Consider the following 27,814-nt stretch of genomic DNA (forward strand, 5'->3'; position numbering starts at 1 on the left):
AGGCAAAGGGAACGTCGGGCGGAAGAGACTCCCGGGACGGACCCGGAAGGGGCGGGGCCGATGGGCGGGCCCAGTCGGCCGGAGCCTCGTGGAGGCTGAGTTGAGACCTGGAGGTTTCCCGGGGCTGCTGATCGCTGGTCGGATTTGGCTGATGCTGGCCCGGAGCCTCGTGGCGTCTGCAAGACCCCAGGAGAGGGTAATTGTGGCTGGGTTAAGGTGGGGGCAGGAGGAGCCCCGGCGAGCGCGGGCGTCCTCACGGCGGGATGGAGAGGCCGCTGGGGGCTCCGCGTGCCCGGGACAACCCGGCTGGCCCCGCAGTGGTGTTGCTCGTGCGGGACCTGTTTCACCGTCTCTTGACTCGGTGTGGCACGTCTGTCTCCTTACGGAGGCCTGCGTTGTATTGCGTTCGTGTTTGGGAGGGCTGCTGTGGGTTCGGAAGCGGTGACGGTGGGGTCTCGGAGGAAGAGCGGGCTGGGAACTCTGCGGAAGGAGGCGAGGTCCGTGCACCGGGAACAGAGGTGACCGGCGCCAGGTTGTGTGGAAGTCGGGGCGGTGCGAACGGCTGCTAGAGTTGGGCCGGCTCGGAAGGAAAGGGGCCTCGGGAGGGCACCCATTAAAATAGGTGACTTTGAGATTGCATGTTATTCTAGGTGGGGGATTATTCTAGAATAACGTGCCGAAGGCAAGATCGCTGCGTAAGGAAGCAAACCTTCCAACCCGAACAAGGGAGTTGTTGATTGGAGAGGTAGACAGGATGAGTTAGTGGAAACTGGCGAGCGAGTTAGCAGCCCTTTCAAGGACTTTGAGGCAGGGACAAGTCGTTTGAAAGGGTTTCTCAGGGAGTGTGGTTTTTAAATGGAAAGAGTGAAGAATATGGAGGTGGGGGTGTTAGGTGGAAAGCTAGTGCAGGCACGCAGGGGTGAAGTGCCGGAGAGAACAGGATCCTGTACCCCAGAGACGATGGCGGGGTGGGGGCTAAGAAAGGAGGGGAGCAGAGGGAAACATTAGCATAGTGTTTAAAAGCAAAATTGGGAGTTAGACTTGCTGGATTGGAAACTGATTTTGGTGCTCAGTGTCTGAATGACGCTGGGCTCCTATTTGACATCTCTGTCTGCATCTAGGGTCCTTGTCTGTACAATGGACAGAGATAATAGCCTGCTTTGTGGGGTTGTTATCGAAAATCTTTTACGCTTATATTTATCGTGTATTAAGTGCTTTCTTCAGTACTTTGCCTGTATTAACTCATTTAATTACTATGTACAAGTAAACAACCGTGTATGTTTGCTTAATACATGTAATATGTCAGTTACCCTACTATAAGCATTTTCTAAATCCTAGCTGCAGTAGTATTTTTTATTAATAAGCCAAAGGTTACTAGAAAGTTTTGAGCCAGAATAACTGGGAGGATTGTGTGTCTTAGAAAAAGTGTGAGGAGTTCAAGAAGTTGTAGACGTGTTAAACGTGACACACTTTAAGGTATTCAAGTGGGGGTGTCCAGTAAGTATTGGCGACTCTATAATTAGTATTCATGTTGGTGTGCCATATGAATCCTCCAAGGAAAATACTGTAGAAGAAGGTGATAGGGGGCCAAAGACTTACTATGAGGAGCAACTACAGTTAGGAGACTAGAAGAGTAACAGGCATTGGGGAGGAATTAATAAAATGGTCTAGGGTAAAAGCACTATCACATTATAAAGAGTAAATGTGATCTCTTATAGTTTTTTTTTTTTTTAACTGACTTGATATTGGTTTCTGTGAGAAAAGAAATGAGGTTGGTAAGTGATTATTAACAGCAGACATTAGCAATGAATTGGGATTGAATTTTTTGTTGTTGTTAAAGTAGACTAAACCAGCAGTTTATAGTAAAAAGGAGACCCTTTAAAATTAAAGCCAACCAATAACAAACAACAGGAAGAAATAGCTCCTCCAAAAGGCTGTAACTTTTGTATTTTTTTTGTTTAAGTTACATGGGTGTTTTGGGGAATACTTTTCCCTACTCTCTGTCTAGAGCAGACAGGACACTTGTTATCTCCTTTATCTGTTGTCACTTTTATCTACAACCAGTGCATTCAGTGCAATTCATGTAGTGAGGAAACCATGGCAAAGAATGTTGAGTTGCTCTACCATTTTTCTGTGCCAAGGAGAAGTGGCTGCTCTCATTTAGAAATGAGGGACAGGGGCCAGCGCTGTGGTGCTGGGTTAAAGCCCAGGCCTGCAGCACCAGCATCCCATATAGATGCGGGTTGAGTCCTGGCTGCTCCACTTCTGATCCAGCTCCCTGCTAACATGCCTGGGAAAGCAGCAGAAGATGGCCCAAATCCTTTGGCCCCTGCATCCTTGTCGGAGACCTGAAGGAAACTCCTGGCTTCCAATAGGCTCAGCTCCAGCTGTTGAGGCCATTTGGGGAGTGAACCAGTGGATGTAAGACCTTTCTCTGTCTCTGCCTTTCTCTGTAACTCTGTCTTTCAAATAAATAAAAATGAATCTACAAAAAGAAAAGAAGGAAGGACGGACAGACAGGTCTACATGTACTGCAGCAGTAGTATATTTGGCCCAGGAACCACAGCCAGTGGGGGGGTGGGGGGGGTGGAGGACTTGCTGTAAATGAAATATCTCGGACAAAGTAGTTCCCAGCAATGTTTTCATGAGGTCTCCAGGTGATTGGGGTGTCTGTGTTATCATTATCCTAGAAGGTAAATGCCATGAGGTTAGGGATTTTGTCTTATTCAATGCCATGACTCTAGTGTTTATAATTTATGTTCATTTTCAAGCTACCGATGTCAGTGGAAAAACTTTGATGGTGCTGGAATGGGTAGAAGCTAATTGGTTAGAACATTAGGGCTATAATGTCATATACTCATGAAATGGGCGTGCCATTGTGACCAGTTTGAAACTTGAGGAATGAGGGATTGCATGTTTAGTGAACAGCAAATAAATAATGAAGAACCCAGTGGATATTTTATGTCAGTCCTTTATTCAATGTAAATAAATATTAAGAAGTCACAAGTTATATGCTTTTAACCACATGGTAAATAGTTGGGGTTTGCTAAACGATCAGAACCAAGGTAGCCAAAGCACTGAGCTTTCTCTTTTATATACACAGATTGCCTTACCTGTGGTATCGGACATCATAACATGGGTCTCACCAAACAGTACCTGCGCTATGTTGCTAGTGCAGTCTTTGGCCTGATTGGCAGCCAAAAAGGTAATATTGTCTTTGTGACACTCCGTGGTGAGAAAGGACGCTATGTGGCAGTACCAGCCTGTGAACATGTTTTCATTTGGGACTTAAGGAAAGGAGAGAAGGTGAGCCAAAAATCAGCTGGGTTGATATTGATTTATGTGTATTTGAGGATGAATTGTCAAGTGCAGAATGATTTACTTATTTAACATGGATTTTCGTGTATTTGTGCCCTTAGAAGAGAAATCCTTTTGGATCTAAATAGCTAAACATTGAGTTCTGTTGTGTTCACTAAATTCTGAAACCCACAACCAAATATGAGATTACTTCTTGAATATAATAGTAATATTTACAGATTGTGATTTATAGTTACGATTAATTCCTAACATGTTTCTCTACCAATTCTATTTTGCAAGTTCTACTTGCCCTCACAGCCAGTTTTAAAATTTTAAGCATTTGAAAATAATAATATTCTGCTGTATTGACAAAATCTTTTTCTTATACAGGTAAGACTCAAGGGTTTAAAACCCTTTGATACTAAGTGTACTTAAATTCCCTACATCTACCATTTCTGCCAAACCAAATATAAGGATTTTGATATTTTCCATTTACTGGGTGACTCCCAAGATACTTCTTGTCACCAGAGTTCTTTGGTGATAAAACAAGTAGGGTACCCCTAGTGCTATGCCGATTGGGTTCTCATTAAATGTGGGGGCTCAGGTAAAACAAGGATGGGTATATAACCCTTTACTGAAACTTATGTGGTGTTGCCCTAGGGTAAAAACTTAATGATTTATTGCATTGCCTGATGAATTTTTGCTTGTATTGTGTCAACATGGAGCTGTGGAGAGAATAATTTTACTTGTTTTGCTGTATTGTTGGCTAGTACAGATAGTTCCTAGAAGAGAACTTAAAAATGGATGGTAGAGTTTATATTATTTATAAAAGTGATTTGAACTTACTGATGCTCTTGATTGTACTGTGCTGATTATTCCACACTTTCCCTTTGATTGCTTGCTTAACTCCTCTGTGTTGGTTTGGATGCTTACTTTTTCAGATCCTCATCCTTCAGGGGCTAAAACAAGAAGTCACTTGCTTATGTCCCTCCCCAGATGGACTGCATTTAGCTGTTGGTTATGAGGATGGCTCCATCCGAATCTTCAGTCTTCTGAGCGGGGAAGGAAATGTGACCTTCAATGGACACAAAGCAGCTATCACTAGCTTGAAGTATGACCAGCTAGGAGGCAGGCTGGCATCTGGGTCCAAGGTGAGACTTGGAATCAGGAACTCAAGACTTTTATATATGAAAGGTTCATAAGGCTGAAACAGGTTGTTCACAAAAATTAATGGGTGATACAGTGGACTCAAATACACAAAATGGTACAGATGGTAGAAATGGAATGGGGAAGAAGGGTATGAATAGGGAAGTTCATTTTGTTTCCTGTCATGTTGTCTGATAACAGTCTATTAAATATAAGAATCAGACAAGAAGCACATCATTGTGGAAATGTACCCAAAACAGTAGAACAAAGAAAAGAAAACAGAGCCTATATTTCAAATCATGAGTTAGAAAATACAATGTAAAAATTTCATTTATAATAAGATTTTAGGTAACAAACAAAAATACCATGAAACCTTACTGAATAAACTAATAGAAGCATTTTATAGAGACTCAGTCTATGAACGGGAAAATGAAACATGGAAAAGATGTTAGTGGTTTCTGATTAATTTATAAAGTTAAGAATGCCAGAGGTTCTTGTTTGAACTTCAGAAGGTGACTGATAGGCATGTGTGTAGAAACAAATGAGTTGGAAATACCAAAATTTGGGGAAGGATAAATAAAGGGATGGTTTTAGACATTAGAATGCATTATAAAAACCATCATTTAAGTAAGTGTTATATTGATGTGATACCACTGCAAATTAGTCATATTATCAGAATCAAATGGAAATCCAAGAAAGAAATCCACTTTTGTAATCCTGATTTGTATTTTAATACTAGTGGCATTTAATACAGATGACATTTGTGATAAGAAGAAAGTGGTGAATTACTTTAACTTGGTACTCAGAGAACTAATAATTTAGGGAAGAAATACTTATGCCATATACCAAAATGAGTCATAGATTAAAGACTTAAATATTAAAAACTAGCATTTTAAGGAAACTAGAAAATATGTAAAAATATATTTATCTAATCAAGGTGGGAAAGGTCTTCAAATGTTTTAACAAAGAAAATGGAAAAGATTGATAGATCTTAATACTTTTATTCAAACATCAACTTAATGATAATAAGAGTAACATAGTATTTTTATATAAAATTAATATCTTTCATCTATTAATAAAACAGTCAAGTAAAAGATGACATCCCAAGAAAAATGTCATAAATTGTCCATTCAAATATGGTACAAATGACATAATCACCAAAGAGCATGTATGCAATTTGTCAATAATATTCAGAAATACAGATTACATTAAATAATGAGACTGAGCCTTTTTTACTCATGAAATTGGGAGTAGATTTATGCTCAAGAATGTTTATTTCTGTGTATCTATAATAACAAAATAGGAAACTAAGTGCCTGAAATAAAAAGATTTTAAAATAAATTACACTATATCTTTGGGTTTCATTATTATATGAAGATTAAAAAAGTGAGAACATCATAGAATGATGTGGAAAATGGAAATATACTAAACTTAAATATAAGAAAAAATATGCTTGTACTTATTCCTAGATTATACTAAGATTAAGATTGGCATTTATTCTTTGTATATGCTTTCTAAATTCCCTGGCCAAGATCCAGAAACTCCCTATGGAATAATAGTGTCCCATTGTTTGTCATCTTAGGCCTTATGTGGGAAAAAAATGATTTTTCTTTCTTTACTATTTGATACTTTTAGGACACAGATGTTATTGTGTGGGATGTGATCAATGAAAGTGGCCTCTACCGTTTAAAGGGGCACAAGGATGCCATCACACAAGCGCTGTTCCTACGAGAAAAGAATCTGCTGGTTAGTAGGTAAGTAGAAAGTAGTGTTGCTTCCAGTTCTGTTCTGGGTGAGGTCATTGGCGAGGGCTTTCAAGGTGACATTAATTAGTTTCATTGCTTACTCATTTCTCTGCAGTGATCATGCTCATGTGCTAGCTTACTCTTCTGTTCTTGCTTTCCTCTCTTCCTTCCTGCCCCTCCCACATGATTTCACAGAGCTATCCAGAATTACTTACAGCCCTCTTAAAGTCCCTGTTCTCCTTTGTCATTCTTTTCTGATACCAGCTTTTCCATATTTGTTAACATTTTGACAAACTATTTGTAGGATGAACTTTGTTTACCTTCTTGATCCTAGAACATTAGGAAAGCAGGACGTGAAGCAGTGGGTAGATGTGAGTGATGGGTGTTTAATTTAGCCTGTCTTTTGAGGAGAGAGGTAACCCAGAGTCCCAAACATTTAAACCATTTCAAATTATTTACAATTTTATATGGATTAACCTAACATAATAATTATTATTCCTATGGTATGGCCTTCTGGGTAAAGCTGAGACCCTAAAGTTTGCTAGACAGTCATAAGAGAAATCAAAGCAGCGACTGAGAAAAAGTTATGAGTGCTGAGTGCCATACCAGTGATGTTTTTGTTCCTATGGAATCAGTTGCAGTACATTAGCCTGTCTTTTCAGATTACAGATCCTGTAAGAGAGCGGTTTTGTAGTTCTAATATAGAATGTGTGTCTTGCCGGCGCCGCGGCTCACTAGGCTAATCCTCCGCCTAGCGGCGCTGGCACACCGGGTTCTAGTCCCGGTCGGGGCACCGATCCTATCCCGGTTGCCCCTCTTCCAGGCCAGCTCTCTGCTGTGGCCCTGGAGTGCAGTGGAGGGTGGCCCAAGTCCTTGGGCCCTGCACCCCATGGGAGACCAGGAGAAGCACCTGGCTCCTGCCATCGGAACAGCGTGGTGCGCCGGCTGCAGCGCACTACCGCGGCGGCCATTGGAGGGTGAACCAATGGCAAAAGGAAGACCTTTCTCTCTGTCTCTCTCTCTCACTGTCCACTCTGTCTGTCAAAAATTTAAAAAAAAGAAAAAGAAAGAAAAAAAGAATGTGTGTCTTACAGCTTAGGTAATATAAAGGAAAACAAGAGGCATGTGGGCAGGAGGTTTTGAGAATGGTACTCAAGAGCCTGATTTTGATTCTTCAGAGAACATTGAGCTTATCTGACAGTAGTGTCTTCAGTGGGATGAGAAGAGAAACAGACAAAACCCAGATGAGAAGCTGTTAAAAGAATTTAGTTTGTAGGATTTAAGTTCTGGTTGGTATATAAAAGTTGACTCAAGAGTTAGAGACTTCACAGACCAGGTGTTTCCAGGACAGAGGCTACAGGACGTGGGGGATGGAAAAGGTTTGCTTGTTAAAGAGGCTGATGCTCTTGATAGAAGTGGTGGAAGGCATCGAGGAGCCACACTGTGTTCCTTAGTTCTCTGAAGTCACAGTCATTTTTATGCTTATAGGGGAAACATTGTCAGTGTAAGAGTAGCCCCACGGACAGTTAGGATTGTTTGCTTTTCAGAAGAAAGGTCGGATAGAATAGGATAGGATGTGCCATTCTTTGAAACAACAGATGAATCCTTGATCTCCCTGTTAGTCTTGATTCTGCCTAAGCAGGATTTTTTTTCCTGTTTCTTTTAGTGGGAAAGATACCATGGTGAAGTGGTGGGACCTTGATACCCAGCACTGCTTCAAAACGATGGTTGGCCACCGAACTGAGGTACCTACAGGGTCTTGGGCCCAGGCCCTTTTCTGCTTGCTTTTGTTGTTCCATGATCATCATGTGCTATCTTGAGACACAGTGAGGTTGGTTTGATGGAGGCAGTGCCAGTCACTAGAGCAGATGTAGCTATTCTGTCATTTATTAAACATTGGCCTTGGAAATTTTTTGATCCTTGAGTTTCATTATTTTTAAATAATAAAAGTGTCTATATGATTGTGGGAAGGTTTAATGATTCTGGTCTAGTGACCCATAAACTGTAAAATATAGCTGTTACAGTAGTTCCTTGAACATAGATCTGTTGGATCTGTTCTGGAAATACTACACACATGTTTGCATCCTCCTCAGTGCTGTGTTAATATCAGGCTTTGAAAAAAATAATACCTGAAATTAATGAGGAGGAAAAGATTAGATTCTTGACTCTTGATTTTCAACAATGTTATTATTTTCATTATTTAATTCTTAGATATATGAGGTTAAAAATTATGTCCCTAATGGGACACTTTTTATTTGCTAGACACTGCTTAAAAAACAAAGAAGTACAAGACTTAAAATCATTTTTTGGGTGGATTTAAGCTAAAATTCATGCTGAACAGCTGTTATTTAAATTTGACGATAAAAAGGTAGAAATTTCTAGAGTCACATTGGCAACAGTTCCATCACAAGTCATTGTTTTCTTTGTAAAAGTGAGATTTCTCTTAGTGCATTTTGAAAGAGTGGTACTAATAAGCATGTCTTTTCTTAGATATTGAAATGCCAGAGATTTTTATTGCATTGTTCTTAGATTTTGCAACATCATATTTGATCTAGAATCTCTTAAATATTATATTATTTGAATAATTTTCTGCTCTCTTTAGATATGGGGATTGGTTTTGGTGTCACAAGAAAAGCGACTCATCACTGGGACTTCAGACAGTGAACTGAGGGCTTGGGATATTTCCTACCTGCAAGAGGTAATGAATTTTTTCTCATCATGAGTAATGTCATGTTTTAGCATTCACGTAGACTTTTTGAATTTGAAATCCAAGTACTTCACATAGTACTGGAAGGAATTCTTTTTTTTTAAATTTATTTGTTTATTTGAAAGATAGTTAGAGAGAGAGGGAGAAGACAGAGAGAGATCTTTCATCTGCTGGCTTACTCCCCAAATGGCCACAAGGCCTGGGCTGAGCCAGGCCAAACCCTGGCACCAGGAACTTCCTCCAGGTTTCCCACCTGGGTACAGGGGTCCAAGCACTTGGGCCATCCAGAAGTAGAGGAGCTGGGACTCAAGCCAGTGCCCGTATGGGATAACTGCAATGCAGGCGGTGGCTTAACCCACTGCACCACAATGACGGCCCCTACTAGAAGGAATTGTGTTATGTTGATAACCAATAGCTTCTGAATTAAGTGGGTTTTTAAAAATTATATGTTCATTACTATTGTTTATTTGAGCTCAGATAAGTAGCTGTAGGCTCAAAGCCTCTGATGGTGATAGTGTTTAAGTTTGTGGCATTCTTAGCCTCATGTTCTTGGACTTTGAGTGTCCATTGATGGATTTCAGAGTGTCTGTGAATCTCCCACAAGAATCTGTGTAGAATTTGAGTTAATAAATATGTATATTCTGAGGATGTTTTATCAGATAGAATTCATGTGAAATAAAAGGTTGCAGATCTTAGGTTTAACTGGAGTTAGGTATGACATTGTATCCCATGTTCTTTTTGATAGGTTATTCCTCAGGCTGACATTTATCTTCATTATTTAAGAAGATATAATGTGTCTAGCAACGTCTTTGCAATTCTTCATGCCAATTTAAATCTTTCCTTATATGAGATGGTAGACCTTTCACCTAGGAGCTGAGTAACTTTTGATGTTAATGACAGGTTATTTTTTCACTGTTGTTAGTAAACAGTACTCCTTATACTATGCAAAGTATTGAAATTGTATGCTTTGTAAAGTTTTGCTTGTATGTAATAAAATTGGATTTTAGTACCTTCAGATACCCATCCTGAAGGGGTTTGATTGGAGGTGGGGGTATTGGGTGTAGTGAGTTAAGGTGCTGCTTGTAATGGGTGCGTTCCATGTCAGTGCCTGGCTCAAGCCTCACTCTGCTTGTGATCCAGCATGCCCACTAATGAGTGTGTCTGTCTCTTTCTCTTTGCTTTAAAAAAAATGAAAGTATAGAAATAAAATTGTATAGAAGACATTTGGTCAGAGAAATTACTAATTAGAAGTTGTTGGAGGCCATGGGAAAGATTTCTCTCATTAGGATTAAGAGTCACCTCCTAGAACACATTATTTTCCCATTTTTATAAAACAGGTGGAAGATCAGGAAGAACCAGAACCTAAGAAAATCAAAGGATCTTCTCCTAGACTGCAGGACACACTTGAAGCAGAGGATGGTAACCTTGAAATGGATGAAGCTCCCGAGGATGTAAATCATTCTTGTTTTTTGTGTGTGTGTGGTTTTTCTGTGAGTTTTTGTGTGTGTGTTTCTTATCAATTGAAATGAATAATGGGGAAAGTCAATCACAGATTTTAAATTTGTAATTCTCATATCATTTTAGGGAATGTTTTTGTTACCTGTCATTAGAACCGTACCTTTACAGAGGATCAGAAGCGCTTGTGTTTAACTTTGGTCTTCTCCTTATTTGTAGCGCATCCTTTCATGCAGAAAAGCTGGTTCCATAATGCGAGAAGGAAGGGACAGAGTTGTGAACCTCGCAGTCGACAGGACAGGCAGGATCCTTGCTTGCCATGTGAGTACCAGGCTAAGGAGAAGATGGCAGACTAGGCTGTTCCTTTCAGATGCTTGGTCTTCTTTCATAGTCAGTGTAGAGATGAATTTTTTTTTTTTTTGGACCAATTACTAATTCACTGTATGATATTTTGTGGATCTATAACCCCTAGTTTGTGTTAGCATAGCAACAGTAAAAAAATTTTTTTTTTTTTACCAACTATTTATTGAATGCTGACTTTTCTAGGCAGTTTAAAAGCATTTACTTTCTTGTTTAGTTTTCAAAGCAATGCTGTGAGTAGAAAGAGCATCCCCATTTTATAGATGGGACAACAAGCCCAGAGAGATTAAATTGCCTAAGATAATATATTTGTAATATTTGTATAGTTCTTTCTGAGAATGAGCTAACTTGCAAATTGCCTGTCCAGGGCTTAGATCAACTTTTTGTTTTTCCAGGGCACTGATTCTGTGCTTGAAGTGTTTTGTGTCCTTTCTAAAGAGGAAATTCAAAAGAAAATGGACAAGAAAATGAAGAAAGCTAGAAAGAAAGCAAAGTATGTTTTCTTATTTATTAGTAATGAAATGTACTAAGTCAAATGCATGTTACCAAGAAAAATTGTTACTTCTTTGAGAAATACTTTATTACTAGTTTCTGTTAAAAGCTAGAGAAGAATTTGCAGGATACTATTCACTAGTCCAAGTTTTGCATTTCTACAGTAAATCTTTATAACTGACATATTTCTGAGTGTTGTGCTCAGGCCCACATGGAACTAGAAAGACTACAGATTTTAAAAGTGGTTTTCAGGGTGCTCTTACAGGCTGGCAGTGTGCTTTTAATGGAAGCTATAAAGAAGGACACTAGGTTCTATAATGCTGACCTTTGGGAATGAGAAGAAATGGGATTGGATAGATATAATTAAAGTTTGGAACAATTGAACCTTGAAATAAGTCATTATGACCATAAAAATGCATTCCTTAATGGTTGACATTTTTGTAGTATCAAAGAGATAAAAGGTTATCTGGCAGATCTTTTGGGACCTACTGTTATTTGACATAGATGGATTTTAAAGTGCAGTTGATGAATTTTTTAAAATGTCTTGAAGTTAGACAAGTTCACTGGAAATACTTCAGTGGGATAGTTTGAATTACAAAGACTTGTTCCGGGAAATTGTATGGAATGTTGCACTCGATCCATTTCTTGAGGGTACCCATTAAGTTTACTTTATTTTTATGGCACTGTAGTTCATAGAGCATTTCCACATATACTGTGTTTAATGTTTGTGGTGGTTCTGTGTGGTTAAGTGACTTTCCCAGAATTACACGGCTTGTTGGTCATGAGTCCAGATTTTACACTCAATTTTAAGAACAAAGCTTCTTCTAGAAGAGTGATAAAATGATACTCTTTATTCCCCCATCTTTAGATTAAATTCTTGCAGTGGAGAAGAGGAAGACCTTGAAATCAATGTCAAAATGACTCTGCAAGATGAAATTCAGCGAGTAGCTAATATCAAAATGTCTGCCAAAATCAAGTGAGTGGAAGTGTAGTATCTGAAGTTACAGAAATAGTGAGCTACAAAGTATTATGCCTTTTTCATGATATTGTTTGCAAGCTGTCTGTGTGGATTATATATCTGGAGACAGTGATCTTGAGATGCATGTGTTGCAATCATCTATTGCCCACTTCATTGGTCCACTTACTCATTACCTCATATTTGATTTGTATTATAGTAGCTTTTTAGCTCTTCATTTGTTGTCCTTTCTTCTAACTAAAAAAAAAAAAAATTATGTCTATCCCAAGTTCAGGAGGGATTTAGGGTCACATATAAAAATACATGCATAAACACAAGATAGATGTCAGAACTAGGATCTGAGCCCAGGTTTTTGTATGTATTCAACTATTCGGTTATGATCGTGTTCTGATTTGTGAAATCATTCGTGCTTGCTTTCAGTTGATATAGATTGAGAGAGTGCAGAGCTTTTTCCCTAGAAAAAGTTAACCTTCAGAGCTAACATGGCAGCCAGAACATGTGTGATTATTTTTCCATGCAGATCCTTTGATTTGATTCATTCACCTCAAGGAGAGTTAAAGGCTGTCTTCTTGCTGCAGAACAACCTGGTGGAATTATACTCACTGAACCCGTCCTTGGCCACTCCTCAGCCGGTCAGGACCAGCAGAATCACCATCGGGGGCCATCGCAGTGATGTGCGCACTTTGTCATTCAGCTCAGACAACATCGCTGTCCTTTCAGGAGCAGCTGATTCCATTAAGATATGGAACAGGTTTGTGAGATGATGTTTTCTGTAGCTTTATCCAATAGCGTTTTCTCTGCTTTGAATGGGTGGGAGGGCTTTTGTTTTGATTTTTGTGTTTTTCATTTGTTTCTTTTGATCCTTGTGTTGATTAGCTATTAGCTTCTTAGGGACCTAAATACAATTCTCTCAAAATATATCTTCAGTGCATTTTGGCCAGAAGTCTGTGGAACATGAGTCAGAAAAGTTGCCCTTTTAAAAATTGACGCAAAAAAGGGGCAAGTTTATTCTAGATGTACTTGGCTAGAGAAAACCATGCAGCCATATTGCCCACTCTAAATGTAGGTTGACTTACTGCTGCCCAATAATTTTACCATAATTTATCACTGTTTTACTTTCCTAGGTGAATGTGTCACACCTCCCCCTCTCTTCCAATCTCACATATCTCCAATACCTTTAAGCTGATAACTTTGCTTTCTAGCTTACTGAGAAAATGGAAGTATCCATTTTTTTTTTGCATCACTAATGTTCTCTGCTTTTTGCATCATTACCATCAATATGCAGAGGTGTTAAGTCTTCCTTCTTAAATAATGTATCTTAAATAATAATCCCTCTTTCATTCCAAATTTGTTCAATGATCATGCTTATAAATCCTATGACTAATACTCCTAAGCTTCATTTGCTGTTGTCTCCCTGAATTAATAACTTTCTACTTTTTCAAGCACTTTGGCTCTCATAATTTCTCCTTACATTGCTGTTTCTTCTCAGTTCTTGTTTCTTGAATCCTTATTTCTGAACTCTGAACATTTGGACATATTCTCTATCTAAACTCACTTTGTATGATTTCTAGTCATGTAACTTTATTTGATAATATAAGTTTATCTAGTTTTAGCCTCTCTGTATACTCTTCATCAAGCTGTTATACCCTATTTGCATAGTTATCTTTCCTGAAGAATTTTAAACATATGAGATTAGAAACATCTGGTATTTTATCCACTATTCCAGCTCCAACACTTTGATTTCTAGCTGGCGTGTAGTAGGCATTCAGTAAATATTGACTGAAGTGAAGCTTTTGATGTATATATTTGTTGGATAAATGCTTATGGCTCTATAAAATGAACATTACATGGAGGGCTCTGTAGTCACATGCTCATTTGAATTGCAATCCTTCCTGCCCATTTGCTTCTTGGAAATGGCAGGTTGGTCTCTATAGAGCCCAGCAGATACTTTTCTCTACCCTGCTTTTTTATAGTCTTCATTGGATATAGGAGGCACCTATAAAGAAAACAAAGTTTGGTTTAATATTTTCTCCTTTGAATATAGTTTTGTTTGAGCCAAAAGTATGAAGACTTGTTTTCTCTCTTGTTGATCTCTGTGTATGGCTAAGTGTGTATTGAAACATAGTGCACTGACTTTTGAGATGGGTAAGCATATTCTCTTAACATGTGAGTTCTTTATTCTTTCTCATAGGTCTACACTGCAGTGCATTCGCACCATGACTTGTGAATATGCGCTTTGTTCCTTCTTTGTACCTGGTGATAGGCAGGTAGTCATAGGAACAAAGGTAAGCTGAGACTTTTTCTTGCATTTCTGGGGCTTTTCTATCAGTGTTGTTTGAAAAGTCTGATTTCTTTTCAGCAAATTGGAAATGTATCAGACCTGGGTAAAATGGGAAGATATTGGTGCCTTGCCCTTAACTCCTTGTAAATGACTAAAATGCCATCCCTGCCTATCCTTATGCTAGATAGTTAATGTATATTATTTCATTTAATCCTCACACCAGCTTAGGGATGTTGATGATCCAAGTTTCATTTTACATACGAAAAAAACAGGTTCAGGAAGATAAGTTCACTTGTAACAGAGTTAGAAAGAAGCAGACCTGGGACTGCAGTCTTATAGCTTCTGCTGCTTCTGCTACATCAAGCAGAAGCTCATCATACCCAGCTTTGTGTTTGTGTATGTTCCATGCTAACATCATGATGCTGGTATACCCATACCTCAAAACAAGAATCATGGAGTGATTATTTTCTATCCCATTATGACTTTTTAGTTCACTTTCCTCTTTAGCATTATAGGTGAATCTCTACTTCTTATTGTTAATGTATTAAAGAGGAAACCAAAAGTAGATAAGAGTTGGTTAAGCTGGTTCCTATAGAGGATAGGGATAGTGCACTTAAAAGATTGGTTGGACTTATTTATTTATTTATTTATTTGAAAGTCAGAGTTAAACAGAGAGAGAAGGAGAGGCACAGAGAGGAGAGCTCTTCCATCCGATGGTTCAATCCCCACCTGGCCACAATGTTTGGAGCTGTGCCGATCCGGAGCCAGGAGCCAGTAGCTTCTTCCAGGTCTCCCATGTGGGTGCAGGGGCCCAAGCACTCGGACCATCCTATACTGCTTTCCCAGGCCACAGAAGAGAGCTGGATCGGAAGTGTAGCAGCCAGGTCTCGAACCGGCGCCCATATGGGATGCTGGCACTGCAGGCGGCGGCTTTACCCACTACACCACAGCGCCAGCCCCAGGATTGGTTGGACTTTAAAGGCTTTTACGTTTAGCACTTGCTATTTTGTGTATTCTGATTTGCCTTTTGAAGTTCTGGAACCTATAGAAGTGACAAGAGTCCAGTAGTACTAGGTTGTGTTACTCCATAGTGGTATAGCAATGGCAGCCCTGCTAGGGTAAACTCAGCATGTCAGTAGGAGATTTAACAATATTTATTCAGATAGAAAAAAATGGAACATTGGATCCATTTCCATAGCAACTGATCAGAGTGCTGCTGCTTTGTTATGAAATCTTTTCTGAAATGTGTGGTCAGGAGTCATGGTGGTTATAAATGTGTTAGGTATAGCTGGGTTTATTTTGTGTCTTCCTAGACCGGGAAGCTGCAGTTGTATGACTTGGCCTCAGGAAATCTGCTGGAGACAATAGATGCCCATGATGGAGCTTTATGGTCCATGTCTCTCTCTCCAGATCAGGTAACTAAACCAGATTTTAAAGCTTTGGCTGTATTTCCCAGTTCTTCTATCAAGTTTTAATGCTGCCTAAGAAAGATTTTTCTCAGGTTTTTAAAGACAGTTTTTATTTTTGTTTTATCTTTAGGCTTCATGTATAATGCCATCTCACATCCCTGGTAATTAATATGCATAGTTATCATTGTCAAATGAATTGTTGTTCAGTGGCTCTTGATCATCAGCAACACAATGCCAAATTGTATACCTTGGTGATGTTTGAACCAGTGGATTGTGATACTTTTTAAGAGAAAGTATTCTCTTGCGAAACACAAAGTAGAAATTTGCAGACTTTTTGTTCCCATTATAGCCCTTTCTGTGACTGTCTATAGAGATCTTATAAAATTTGTCACTCCCTGGAAATCAAATAAGAAATGAAAGTGTGTTCCCCTTCAGTGGAGTTACTCTGGAGAATGGAGTACTTATTCTAGGACCAGTAATGTTGCTTAGAACACTTTGAGATTATTTTTGATGTTGCCATAAGAGATTTTGGTCTATTCATTTGAATATTCTCAAGTGTGGAAAATCTTTATCCATTGAAAATGGTATTCTGGAAAAAACCAAATATGCAGTTGAGAGTGGTTAATGTATTTTGGCACCAAGACAAATAGCTGTGAATTTAAAATAGTAATAACATTTTCATTTGTAGAATATTCTATGTTTTGCATAAATTGCATAGTCTCACTTGACTAAAGATCATAGAAAAGTTGTTTTCTTCTGTTGCAAATCCATGAGATGGCATAATAGACACTTGAGATGCATTTTTCTGACTGTTTTCTATGTACTTTACAGTGTAATAATAATTTTGGTACTGGAAAGCAGCCTCAAACAGGGACTTTTGACAGGGATATTGCAATTGTATATTTATCTACTTTACTGAGTTAAATACTTCAAACAAGCTCATTTTTATAGTCAAGTGTACTGTATGGATATTTGTCAAATTAGCTTACTATTTTGTAGCAAGTACTTGTCACTCCTCCTTCTTGGGCACAGCAAAACCCCTCACTGTTCATTACAAATTTTTCTTCCTGCTATGAGAAGTACCAGGGGACTTCAGAAAGTTCATGGAACATTGAATTAAAAGACAAGTTTATTTTAGTGTAAAAAATTTTGAAATTCTTGTATATGAGAGGTCTATACAGTTCATGGAAAATGTGTATTGTGACTAAATTTTAAAAATTCATGGATTTTAATTTTTTGCATCAACACAAACTTGTTTAGTGACATTTTCCATGAGCTTTTTGAAGTACTCTTGTATAGGTAGAATGTTTCACTAATTACCACATCTGTTTGTGTCAGTCTATGCTAAGAATTCTCATGATCTTTGGCAGTAGCCCTAAACAAGTAATGAAAGGCATTAGGGAGAACCATATTTTGTTTAATTCTTATCCCCTTAATTAAAAAGGTTTTTATAAGACTGCTTTGATATGTCTTTTTAACAATTTCTATGTTAAAATAGTTTTTAATTGAAATATCACTTAATTTTCAGCGTGGCTTTGTGACAGGTGGTGCAGATAAATCTGTCAAGTTTTGGGATTTTGAGTTGGTGAAAGATGAAAATAGTACCCAGAAGAGGTAAGTAGACATTTCCTGCACCCTTTTTTGTAGTAAGAATGAGAACCATTGAATGGTCTTTTGACATAGGTATCTGTATTGTGTCTAGAGAGTTTTGAATTGTCTGTGTTTTTTGAGTACTAATTTTTTTCCTGATGCTTTCTTTGGTGCTAGACTTTCTGTAAAGCAAACCCGAACCTTGCAACTAGATGAAGATGTCCTGTGTGTGAGTTACTCTCCCAATCAAAAGCTATTGGCCGTGTCTTTGCTGGACTGCACTGTGAAAATTTTCTATGTTGACACTTTAAAGGTATGGTGGTTATGCCTAGGAATACATTCCTTCTTTCTGATTAACCTTAAGAATTTGGATTGAGGCCATAAAAGAAGTAGCCTTGAGTATGTTCAGCAATAATACGTGTTTAAAGGTTTGTATGTCAATCAAAACATTGTAAGTGCACTATAGAAGCTAGAGATTTGAAAGAACCCTAGTCATAAATGTCATTTAAATTATATCGCATGTTTAGAAAATGTCATGGGTAGAAAAATGCTGTCATAGCTGATAGTTTCAAGAGCATTGCTAGGTGCTGTAGGCAGCAGCTTCACTCATGGCAATGAATCATTTGAGTTGCTTTAAGAAGATTATAGGGCCCAGTGAATCAGACTGGCTTGGGCCTGGAAATATTTTTGTGAAATTGGTGCTGCAGAATCTGTCCTACTAGAAGATTCAGAGAATGTCATTGTGCCACATTCTGGCAGAGGCAGTAGGCTTCTGCCACCACATGGTGCACTCTTCCTGGCAAGTGCATGCGAGAGCTGTGCAGCCGAAACAGGTGCTCTTAGCAAGCTGTCTTCAGTGGCTTAGTTGTTATCTTTGAAAGTACATCTATAAAACAGCCCTCAAGTGTGCTTAGTATATTTTGAAGTGAGGTTTCGACACATATGCCACATATAATGTTACCTTAGATAAGATGAGTTAAAAGGCTGAGTTATAAATATTCTTTTTCTTTTTAATGTTTAGTTTTTTCTCTCACTGTATGGACACAAACTTCCTGTTATATGCATGGACATCTCTTATGTAAGTAGAGTTTAAATACTATTTCAGTAACAGTGTGTCTTCTAATTCTGTTGTATACCCAGTTTTCTCTCCAAAAAAGCCCCGAATTAAAATGTTCTGGTTAGCTTTTATTTATCTAATTTATAGAATTGTGATATTAACTATTATTTCTTTCTCTTTCTACAGGATGGAGCACTGATAGCAACCGGCTCTGCTGATAGGAATGTGAAAATCTGGGGTTTGGACTTTGGGGACTGCCACAAGTCTCTCTTTGCACATGATGACAGGTACATATAGTCTCTTCAGACCCCAACCCCCAATCCCAATTTGGCTCATCTGTCATCATTTTGCTAGAGCATTTGTGCCTGTTATTTAGTGTTCTCAGATTGTGACAAACAGCAAGTGCTAATGTATAGTTAGATACTCTAAACTAGCTAGTTAAACGTTATTCATATGTGCAAGATTCTTCATTAACCTGGAATCTGATGACAGTAGAGATTTCTTGCTTTTCAGTGTGATGTACCTGCAGTTTGTACCTAAGTCTCACCTCTTCTTCACTGCTGGGAAAGACCGTAAGATTAAGCAGTGGGATGCAGACAAATTTGAACACATACAAACTCTGGAGGTAACTGCATCTTGCCTGCTTTGCTTGCTCAGTACTCAAGAATGTTGCCCCCTAATATAAGCAGGTATTATACTGTGAATGAGATATTCTTACTCCATGTTTGTCTTTGTTTTTCCTTCTCCAGGGACACCACCAGGAGATTTGGTGTTTGGCTGTAAGCCCCAATGGAGACTATGTTGTATCATCATCCCATGACAAATCTCTGAGACTTTGGGAGAGAACAAGAGAGCCTCTTATTCTTGAGGAAGAAAGGGAGATGGTAAGAACTTAGGCCTGGGTACAGCTGTGCTGGTGGGCTACTGACAAGCTGTCCCAGATGAAGTGTTCTGACTAGTGGTCAAGTTTCATTGTGTGGAAGTCCAAGGACTTGCAGATGTTTTCAAGGTCAATGGCACCCATTTCAGAAGCCAGACAAAGATGTCATCATTGGATTATGTTTTGAAAGAAGCAGTTTCTCTCTGCTCTGCTTTGTTTTACTTTAAATAAAGACAATGTGTTTTTCTCTCAAATTAACTTATCTATCTCATGGCAGCAAAGGGAAGCAGAATATGAGGAGAGTGTGGCCAAAGAAGACCAGCCAGCAGTAAGTAAATCTTTTGGGGCTCTAATTTTAAGAATTTCCAGTGTAGTTAAGATTTGGAGCTAGATGCCAGAGGCATCACCCCCTGATAGGAAAAATAGTATGTGTAGTCTATTATTCAACTGTATATTCTGATTTTGTTGGACAAAGTGATAAACCAAATTTGGTATTAAATACTTGGCCATTCTGAAGTTTTGTTTTCTTTTGTTTTAAGGAGGCTTCAGGGAATTGTTTAATTCATTGTAAAACAAAAAAAATTTAAAAAAATTGAGAAATTGATCTTAATCATTATCTTTAAACATTTGCAGGATATTCTCATGATAATGCATATCAAATATGGTGTCTGGCACTTACTAAGTACTCAATTAATTGTAGCTGATAACTGCATTGTCATCTTCATAAGATAATAATGCCTGTTCTTTTATGACCTAAGGTTAACTTAGTGGCTTTTGAACTGCTGTCAAGTATATTGTTCACGGATGTCTTTGTTTCTGGCAGGTTCCAGGGGAGACTCAAGGTGATAGCTACTTTACTGGAAAGAAAACTATTGAAACAGTTAAAGCAGTAAGTTGATATAGAAAGTGGAATCTTAATTTTTAATAGGATTCAAACTTTTTTAGTAAGTCTTATTCTATACCTGCCTACTAAATAACCCTGTTGTGGCAAAAGGTTGATGCAATTTAAAGATGGAGATCATGCCCTCTGTGTGCTTTCTGTGTAATCAAGGATGGGGAGTCTGAATCTCTTGGAGCGCTACATGGTTTTCTTCTGAAAGTGATGCCTTCCAGGTGGTCCTGGGAACTGTTCTGCTCAAGCTGTCTCAGTAGGGTCTCACCTAAGTCCCTGATGACACCTAGACTCTCTGCAGATTAAAATGTGAAAAGAAGACTAAAGATGTCTTTAAATACTGTTTGTCACATCTTTATTATCCTGATTCAAGCTATTTCACTTATTTCCTTGCATGTTGTGATGACTTCTTGCCTTTATCATCATCTTGTAGGCTGAGAGGATCATGGAGGCTGTTGAACTGTATCGAGAAGAAACTGCAAAAATGAAAGAACACAAAGCCATTTGTAAAGCTGCAGGGAAAGAGGTAAGATAATCCATTGAACTACACACTGGGAAGTAGTTATAAATAGAACTCCTGAGAAGAAAACTTTTGTTTCAGGATTTATTCACACAGATCAGCATATGAGATAAATGCAGTAGGATCTTTTCCAGTTCTGGTATTGGAAGAAATTGAGGAACTGTGAGAGGAAAGAATATTGGTCTTATTCAGGGGTGGGGAACATTTTTTCTGCCAAGGGACATTTGGATATTTATAACATCATTCCCGAGCCATACAAAGTCAGCAACTAAAAATTAGCCTGCTGTAGATTTACTGAATGCCAAGTCCTGCCTGCAGGTGCCTTGGCAGGACCAGACCAAATGATTTTGTTGGCCTTACATAAGCACTCTAGAAACTAAAAGGTCTGATAATTCTTTTACAATCTTTGAGTTTTTAGGGTCTCATTTTTCAAATTTAAAAAATACTGCCTGTGACAAGAACTTTCAAAGTCTGATTTTTTTAAAAAAAATTTAAGTTATACAAGTTTCATGTATTTCATACATGCAGATTTGGGAACATAGTGATACTTCCCACCCACACTCCAACCCTTCTTCCTCCTCCCTCTCATTCCCACTCTGAATTTTTATGAAGATCTATTTTCAGTTTACTTAATGATTGTAAAGTTTAACCCTACACTAAGTAAAAGAGTTCAACAAATAGTATGAAGAAAAAAAAACCCACTGTTCCTCAATGGAAGAGACAAGGGCATTTTTAATGACTTAATTATTTCTTCATAGGTTCCTCTTCCCACAAACCCAATCCTGATGGCTTATGGCAACATTTCTGTGAGTAGAATGTCAAACTGTTTCCCCTTGGTTATTTAAAAGTTAATTTCAGGAAAGATAGGAAGTAGAGAGGCATTATGATTCGGGGGTGTGGGTGTATTAGAACATCCTTAGTATTTCAAAAGAGCCACTTTAATAAGACTTCCCAAGTCAAACTTTTTGGTTGGGCTGGACTGGTATCCTTTTGTTCTCTAGTGTGTGTTTATGTTCTGTGTTCAAAACCCTCTGAAGATTGTTATTTATTTAAGTGAAATTTGAAGTAAGACTTTGGAGGAAAAGTTGACATACATCATTGAGATGAGGGAAGAAAGAGGAGAAGAGTAATAGTAGAATGTGTTTAGCAATCTCTGTTTACTTAGTGTTTTACTTGTATGTCCTATTCATCACAGTAGTCTTGTGATTTAGAATATCTTCATTTTTTTTAGATAAGCAACTGGCTTGACTTACAAGATAACATAGTTAATAAAGAGCAGAACTAGATTGTGAACCTAGATCTGGTTAACCCTTAAGCCCATGCAGGTCTTACCATTTTGTTTATTTGTGTATTTATTTGAGAGGCAGAGAGACTACTCATATCTGGTTCCTGCCCTAAATGCCCTCCGTGGTCAGTGCTGGGCCAGGGCTCACATAGGTAGCAAAAAAGCCAACTACGTTGGCCGGCGCCGCGGCTCACTAGGCTAATCCTCCGCCTTGCGGCGCCTGCACACCGGATTCTAGTCCCGGTCGGGGAACCGGATTCTGTCCTGTTTGCCCCTCTTCCAGGCCAGCTCTCTGCTGTAGCCAGGGAGTGCAGTGGAGAATGGCCCAAGTCCTTGGGCCCTGCACCCCATGGGAGACCAGGAGAAGCACCTGGCTCCTGCCATTGGATCAGTGTGGTGCGCCGGACGCAGCGCGCTATCCACGGCGGCCATTGGAGGGTGAACCAACAGCAAAAGGAAGACCTTTCTCTCTGTCTCTCTCTCTCACTGTCCACTCCGCCTGTAAAAAAAAAAAAAAAAAAAAAAAAAGCCAACTACTTTGTGTTATCACCACTGCTTCCTAGGTCTGCATTAGTAGGAAGCTGTAGTCAGGAGCCAGAAGTGGGTATTGAATCCAGCTACTCCCACGTGGGATATAGGCATCTTAATTGTTACGCCAAACATCCACCCCAGGTCTTAGCATCTTAGCATAATTGTTTCTTAAATGAGGGAGAGGGGTCCCTGTCCCTTAGGAGATAGAAATTAGGGAGCTTTAATAGAAAACAACCATACATGTAACTAATAGTATTATCATTCCTTTATAGCCTTCAGCTTATGTATTAGAGGTTTTTAAGGGGATCAAGTCAAGGTGAGTCCTTTTGCACATAATTTTTCAGCTAACAACTTTGAGTAACATGAAGCAAATAGAAATAATTGTTGGCTGTCTGCTTGATTGGTATTTAGCAATCTCAAAATTTTGATGAAAAATTATTCACTAGAATTTTTTAAAGAGGTTTGTTTATTTGAAAGGCAGAGCAACAGAGAGGGAGAAACAGACAGAGAGAAAGAAGAAAGAAATCGTCTGTCTTGTAGTTCAGTCTCTCAAATGGCTGCAGCAGCCAGGTTGGACCAGGTAGAAGTCAGGAGCCAAGAACTTCATCTTGGTCTGACACATGGGTGGCTGGGCCTCAAGCCCTTTGACATCTTCCTTCCCCTGCACATGAGCTGGAAGCTGGATCAGAAGTGAAGTAGGCAGGACTTAAACTGGCACTGTGATTGGGGTGCTGTTGTTATAAGCAGCAGTTTAAACACAATGACAGCCCCTAAAAATGCTCTTTTTTGAAAGTGCTAGAGCTAAGAATCTCTTATTAAAATAGGAAGGAAGATGGTTTTAAGGGAAAATGAAGAGTTTGAGTTCAGCCTACTAAAGTTCATCATCATAACATCAACAGTATCTAGACATATCCCTTATAAGAAATAAGTAGGATCTATTTGAAGATAAGGGTGTAGCACGTTGGGTTTTGGTTTTTTTTTTTTTTTTTTTTTAGATTTACTTATCTGAAAGGCAGAGTTACAGAAAGAGACAAATCTTCCATCCTCTAGTTCACTCTTCAAATGGCTGTAATGGCCAGGGCTGAGCCAGGCCAAAGCCAGGAGCAGGAGCTTCATCCAGGTCTCCCATGTGTGTGCAGGGCTCCAAGCACTTGGGCTATCTTCTGCTGCTTTATCTGGTGCATTAGTAGGGAGCTTGATTGCAAGCAGATCAACCGGGACTTGAGCTGGCACTTGTTTGAGATGCCTGCTAACCTGCTGTCCCACAATGCTGGCCCATTTTTTTTTTTTTAAATAGGACATTCTGAGATGGGAAGATTCTGTGTTTTAAAGGTTGGCTTTTTAAAGCTAATTAATAAGTTTGTGATCCCAACTGAAATTTGAGATTTCTAATGGAATTGATTAAACTGTACTAGAGCTATTCTAGGTTAGAGAGCTACAAAATTAGCAGAATTCAAATAATATAGCATTAGTGTCAGAAACAATCAGTTATCATGATCAGGCCAAAAGCCCTGGAAACACTCCTTCTCTGATATATAAGAACTCAATATGGTTAAAGATGTATTATATGGGGGCCGGTGCTGTGGTGTAGTAGGTTAGGTTAAGCATCTGCCTGCGGTGCCGGCACCCCATATGGGCGCTGGCTCTAGTCCCGGCTGCTCCTCTTCTGATCCAGCTCCCTGCTGGTGGCCTAGGAAAGCAATAGAAGATGGCCCAAGTCTTTGGGCCCTGCACCCGTGTAGGAAACTGGGAAGAACCTCCTGGTTCCTGCTTTGGATCAGTGCAGCTCTAGCTGTTGTGACCATTTGGGGAGTGACCAGTGGATGAAAGTCCTCGCTCCCTCTGTCTGTAACTTTGCTTCTCAAGTAATTTACTAAATCTTAATAAAAAAATAGCTATATGAAGATGGAATATTCATCAAAAGGTTTTGGAGAAATGTTTTGTCTGGAGGAAAATGATCAGATTCTCCCACTATGCCATGTACTAAAATACATTCCAACCAGTTTTAAAATACTAAATTCTCATATGAAAAGGCATTGAAATATAAAATCATATGGTATGTAGATGAATATTTATCTTAACTCTGGATAACCAAGATCTATTCTGGTATAAAAGCATTAGAAAAAGTAAAAGATTTAAAAATTGACCATGTTGATAATGGTGACATTTTCAATCAATTTTTTCTTTATCAGTGAGTTGGAAGAATCTCTACTTGTGCTGCCATTCTCTTATGTCCCAGACATCCTTAAGCTCTTTAATGAATTCATCCAGCTGGGCTCTGATGTTGAACTTCTATGTAGGTGCCTCTTCTTCCTTCTCAGGTAACACCCTGTTTTACGGAATACACATCTCCTCGGCAGTACTGCTCCAGTGGCACCTTAACTGAAATTGTCAGTGTTTGATTAAGAAATCGTGTTTCAGTCTCACAGACCGTTACAGCATTTCAGTGCTGTCTGACGTAAAATATTAATCATCCTTTGGAATCATTCTTACCTTTAAAACAAGGATAGTGATGACTCAGTCTTTGAGTGATATGTAATGATAATACATTGCTCAGAAACACCTAGTGATAGGCCTCTAGTTGTACTGTTAAGGTCGTAGCTCTGGCTCTACTCAGTGTGCTGAAAGCCAGTAATGGTCAGTTAGCCTCTTGTTTCTTTTAAACTGTTTAGTTTAACTGGTTTTGTCTTGCCCTTATACCAGCATCTTAAGGAATAGTCAATTTATTTCTCCATGTCTCTGCAAGTGCAAATGGAAATGGGTTATATATACAGGGAAGCTAAGGAACATAAAGAGAGCATGTCATTAGGCTGCATTCTTTGTCAATATGTAATTGAGAAGATGATATTTACAAGGGCTTAAGAATGTATTCTTATCTCCCATTTCCTGAGCCCCATTCTCAAGCTATTATAGCAGAGAACAGGAGTCTAGACAATGGAACATTCCTTAATACACTGTTATGAAGGCAAAAAATGGCAAGCCTATACAAAATACTTAAATAGTTATAATTAGTGAATAGACTGAATAGGTATTTGGTGAATTGGCCTGTTTTCATAATTCCTAACCCTTCACTCCTTAAATTCTACCAGGATAATAGCCGGAGAAGAAAGATCAATGATAAATATATATTATTCTGTTGCCATATTTGTATATTTTGGGATAAGTTTTGAAGACCTAGATTCATATTCAACAATATTACTAAATTCCTCTTACCGTGATATGTGTGCTGTTGAATCAGGGTTGCCAGTTCTATGAGAAGCAACATGAATACTTCTGGCACACTAGAGGGTTGTCATTAGAGAGGTGCAGGGTAGCTTAGTACCCTGGGACACAGTTTGACTCTGATGGATGACTAGATCTTTTTTGCTGAGGTAGCATTAGAAATATTGATAAACTTCTGTTGAATTAGCTGTTCTTAGAAGGCTCATTCTGTCTTGAGCTTTCCACAAAATACCATTGTCAAAATCTATGGTCATCTGGTAGATTGCTGAGAAGGGGTTAGCCTTGAGTATGTTCTAAGTTTTAGGAAATTCTTAAAAATTGTCATCAAATTGAACTGAATAGTAGGGAAAGATACTTCTTTAGCCTTTTATGTTAAAAGCTAATTCTGTTCTCATGGTAAAATGAATCTGTATATTTGTAGTTATTGCCTTGATATTATGTCTGTTTGATCTAGAAGTGTTCTTTGCAATGTGCTTTGTTCTGTTTTTCTATTAGGATTCACTTTGGACAGATCACTAGCAACCAAATGCTTGTGCCAGTGATAGAAAAATTAAAGGAAACAACTATTTCAAAAGTCAGCCAAGTCCGGGTAAGTAGGTGACTGCCTAGAAATATAATACGAGGCACAGTGCTAGTGTATGTGACCAGGAAGCAGCTAAAAATGCGCTGTGTCTTGTCTTGAGCAATACCAACTAGAAATAAATCTGTGTTTGAAATAAAAGTTTTTGTTGGAGCTGGTAGGAACAGAAAACAAAATCAAAGAAGGAAAGTATTCAGCAGGAACACCTGAAGCTTTGGTTCCTTGACTCACATGGGAGAGAACTTGTTTAATCTTTCTGCTTCTCCTCTCTAGGATGTTATCGGCTTCAATATGGCAGGTCTTGATTATCTCAAGAGGGAATGTGAGGCAAAAAGTGAAGTTATGTTTTTTGCTGATGCTACTAGCCACTTGGAAGAAAAGAAGAGGAAGAGGAAAAAGAGGGAGAAGCTAATTTTAACAGTGACTTAGAACTGGATTCTGGGTGCCTTTTTCTACATTTTCCTTAAAAGAACTAAATGGAGAGGCAGCAGAATTGGCATCATCTTAAAAATACGCAGATAACAGAAGATCATGTTGCAGAAGATCTCAGGATGTGGCTCCCAGCTTTGCTTGAAGGAATTCCAACATGGGACTGTGGTCTGGCTCCACTTCTTGGATATAACCATGATTAGTTTGAAAATCTTTCTGTGCTCTCAAAGGTTGAGCTCTGTGGCGGTTGTTCCCTTTGTATTCTAATAGGGAGCAAAGAATTGTTTTCATTAAGAATTTGTTTCTCTAGAGTTGAAATTAACATTTCAAAAGATTTCCATATTTTTATGGCAGATGATTTGTATGATTTATTCTTTTTATTACCTCCTAGTGAGGTAATCAGGTGCATAATTGATTGCCCTCTGCCCATCAATGGCAGTGTCATGGACTTGTGGAGCTTAAAAGGACTTAAACTTAACCTCTTGCAGGCTCTGTTATATCTATATATAAGAAGATATTGCTCTTTATATTTTTCTGAATAAATGAGTTATTTCTGATTAAAGAGCAGTCATGCTAAGAGTATGCTGTGCTTCGGAGCAGGGAATGCACTATGTGTGTTGGGGTAGGGATTTGGGGAGGTAGGAAGGTTCTAGAAAGAGATTGACATAGACACTTCTGGGCCTGGGCTTTTCTTTATGCAAAGTTTGTGTTTTTTTTTGTCTGTTTGTTTTTAAGATTTTACTTTATTTCAAGGGCAGAGTTAGAGATGTTCCATCCACTGGCTCACTTCCCAAATGGCCAGGCCAAAGCTGGAGCCTGGAATTCCATCTGGGTCTCCCCCATGGGGGCAGAGACCCAAGCGCTTGCGCCATCTTCGGTACAAAGTCTTTCTTTTAATTATCAGTTCAAACTCCTTTTTATATCTTCACTTGAGACAGTTTTGGTTTTTATCTTCTATTT

General features: G+C 38.8%; 1 protein-coding gene across 1 annotated transcript; it reads left to right on the plus strand.

The window, feature by feature from the left end:
- The first annotated feature begins 65 nt into the window (after positions 1-65).
- On the plus strand, positions 66-27,541 carry WDR3 (WD repeat domain 3). Its single transcript, XM_062192058.1, has 27 exons — positions 66-196; positions 3,104-3,306; positions 4,239-4,448; positions 6,079-6,197; positions 7,855-7,933; positions 8,791-8,886; positions 10,233-10,346; positions 10,570-10,671; positions 11,106-11,203; positions 12,071-12,178; positions 12,699-12,929; positions 14,370-14,463; positions 15,773-15,874; positions 17,397-17,482; positions 17,636-17,771; positions 18,480-18,536; positions 18,702-18,802; positions 19,029-19,140; positions 19,265-19,399; positions 19,673-19,723; positions 20,219-20,284; positions 20,721-20,813; positions 21,566-21,613; positions 22,896-22,939; positions 24,816-24,944; positions 26,341-26,434; positions 26,699-27,541. The coding sequence occupies exons 2-27, from the start codon at positions 3,136-3,138 to the stop codon at positions 26,852-26,854; spliced, it is 2,832 nt and encodes a 943-aa protein (XP_062048042.1). The 5' UTR covers positions 66-196; positions 3,104-3,135; the 3' UTR covers positions 26,855-27,541.
- Positions 27,542-27,814: the final 273 nt, after the last annotated feature.

Source organism: Lepus europaeus, chromosome 5 (assembly GCF_033115175.1).
Source record: "Lepus europaeus isolate LE1 chromosome 5, mLepTim1.pri, whole genome shotgun sequence".
Lineage (NCBI taxonomy): Eukaryota > Metazoa > Chordata > Mammalia > Lagomorpha > Leporidae > Lepus > Lepus europaeus.

Excerpts from the sequence above, each read along its gene's own strand:
- WDR3 (XM_062192058.1), top strand. The coding sequence starts at position 3,136 with ATGGGTCTCACCAAACAGTACCTGCGCTATGTTGCTAGTGCAGTCTTT. Across the intron at positions 6,198-7,854 it reads AAGAATCTGCTGGTTAGTAG|TGGGAAAGATACCATGGTGA; the intron begins GTAAGTAGAAAG and ends TGTTTCTTTTAG. Across the intron at positions 26,435-26,698 it reads CAAAAGTCAGCCAAGTCCGG|GATGTTATCGGCTTCAATAT; the intron begins GTAAGTAGGTGA and ends TCTCCTCTCTAG.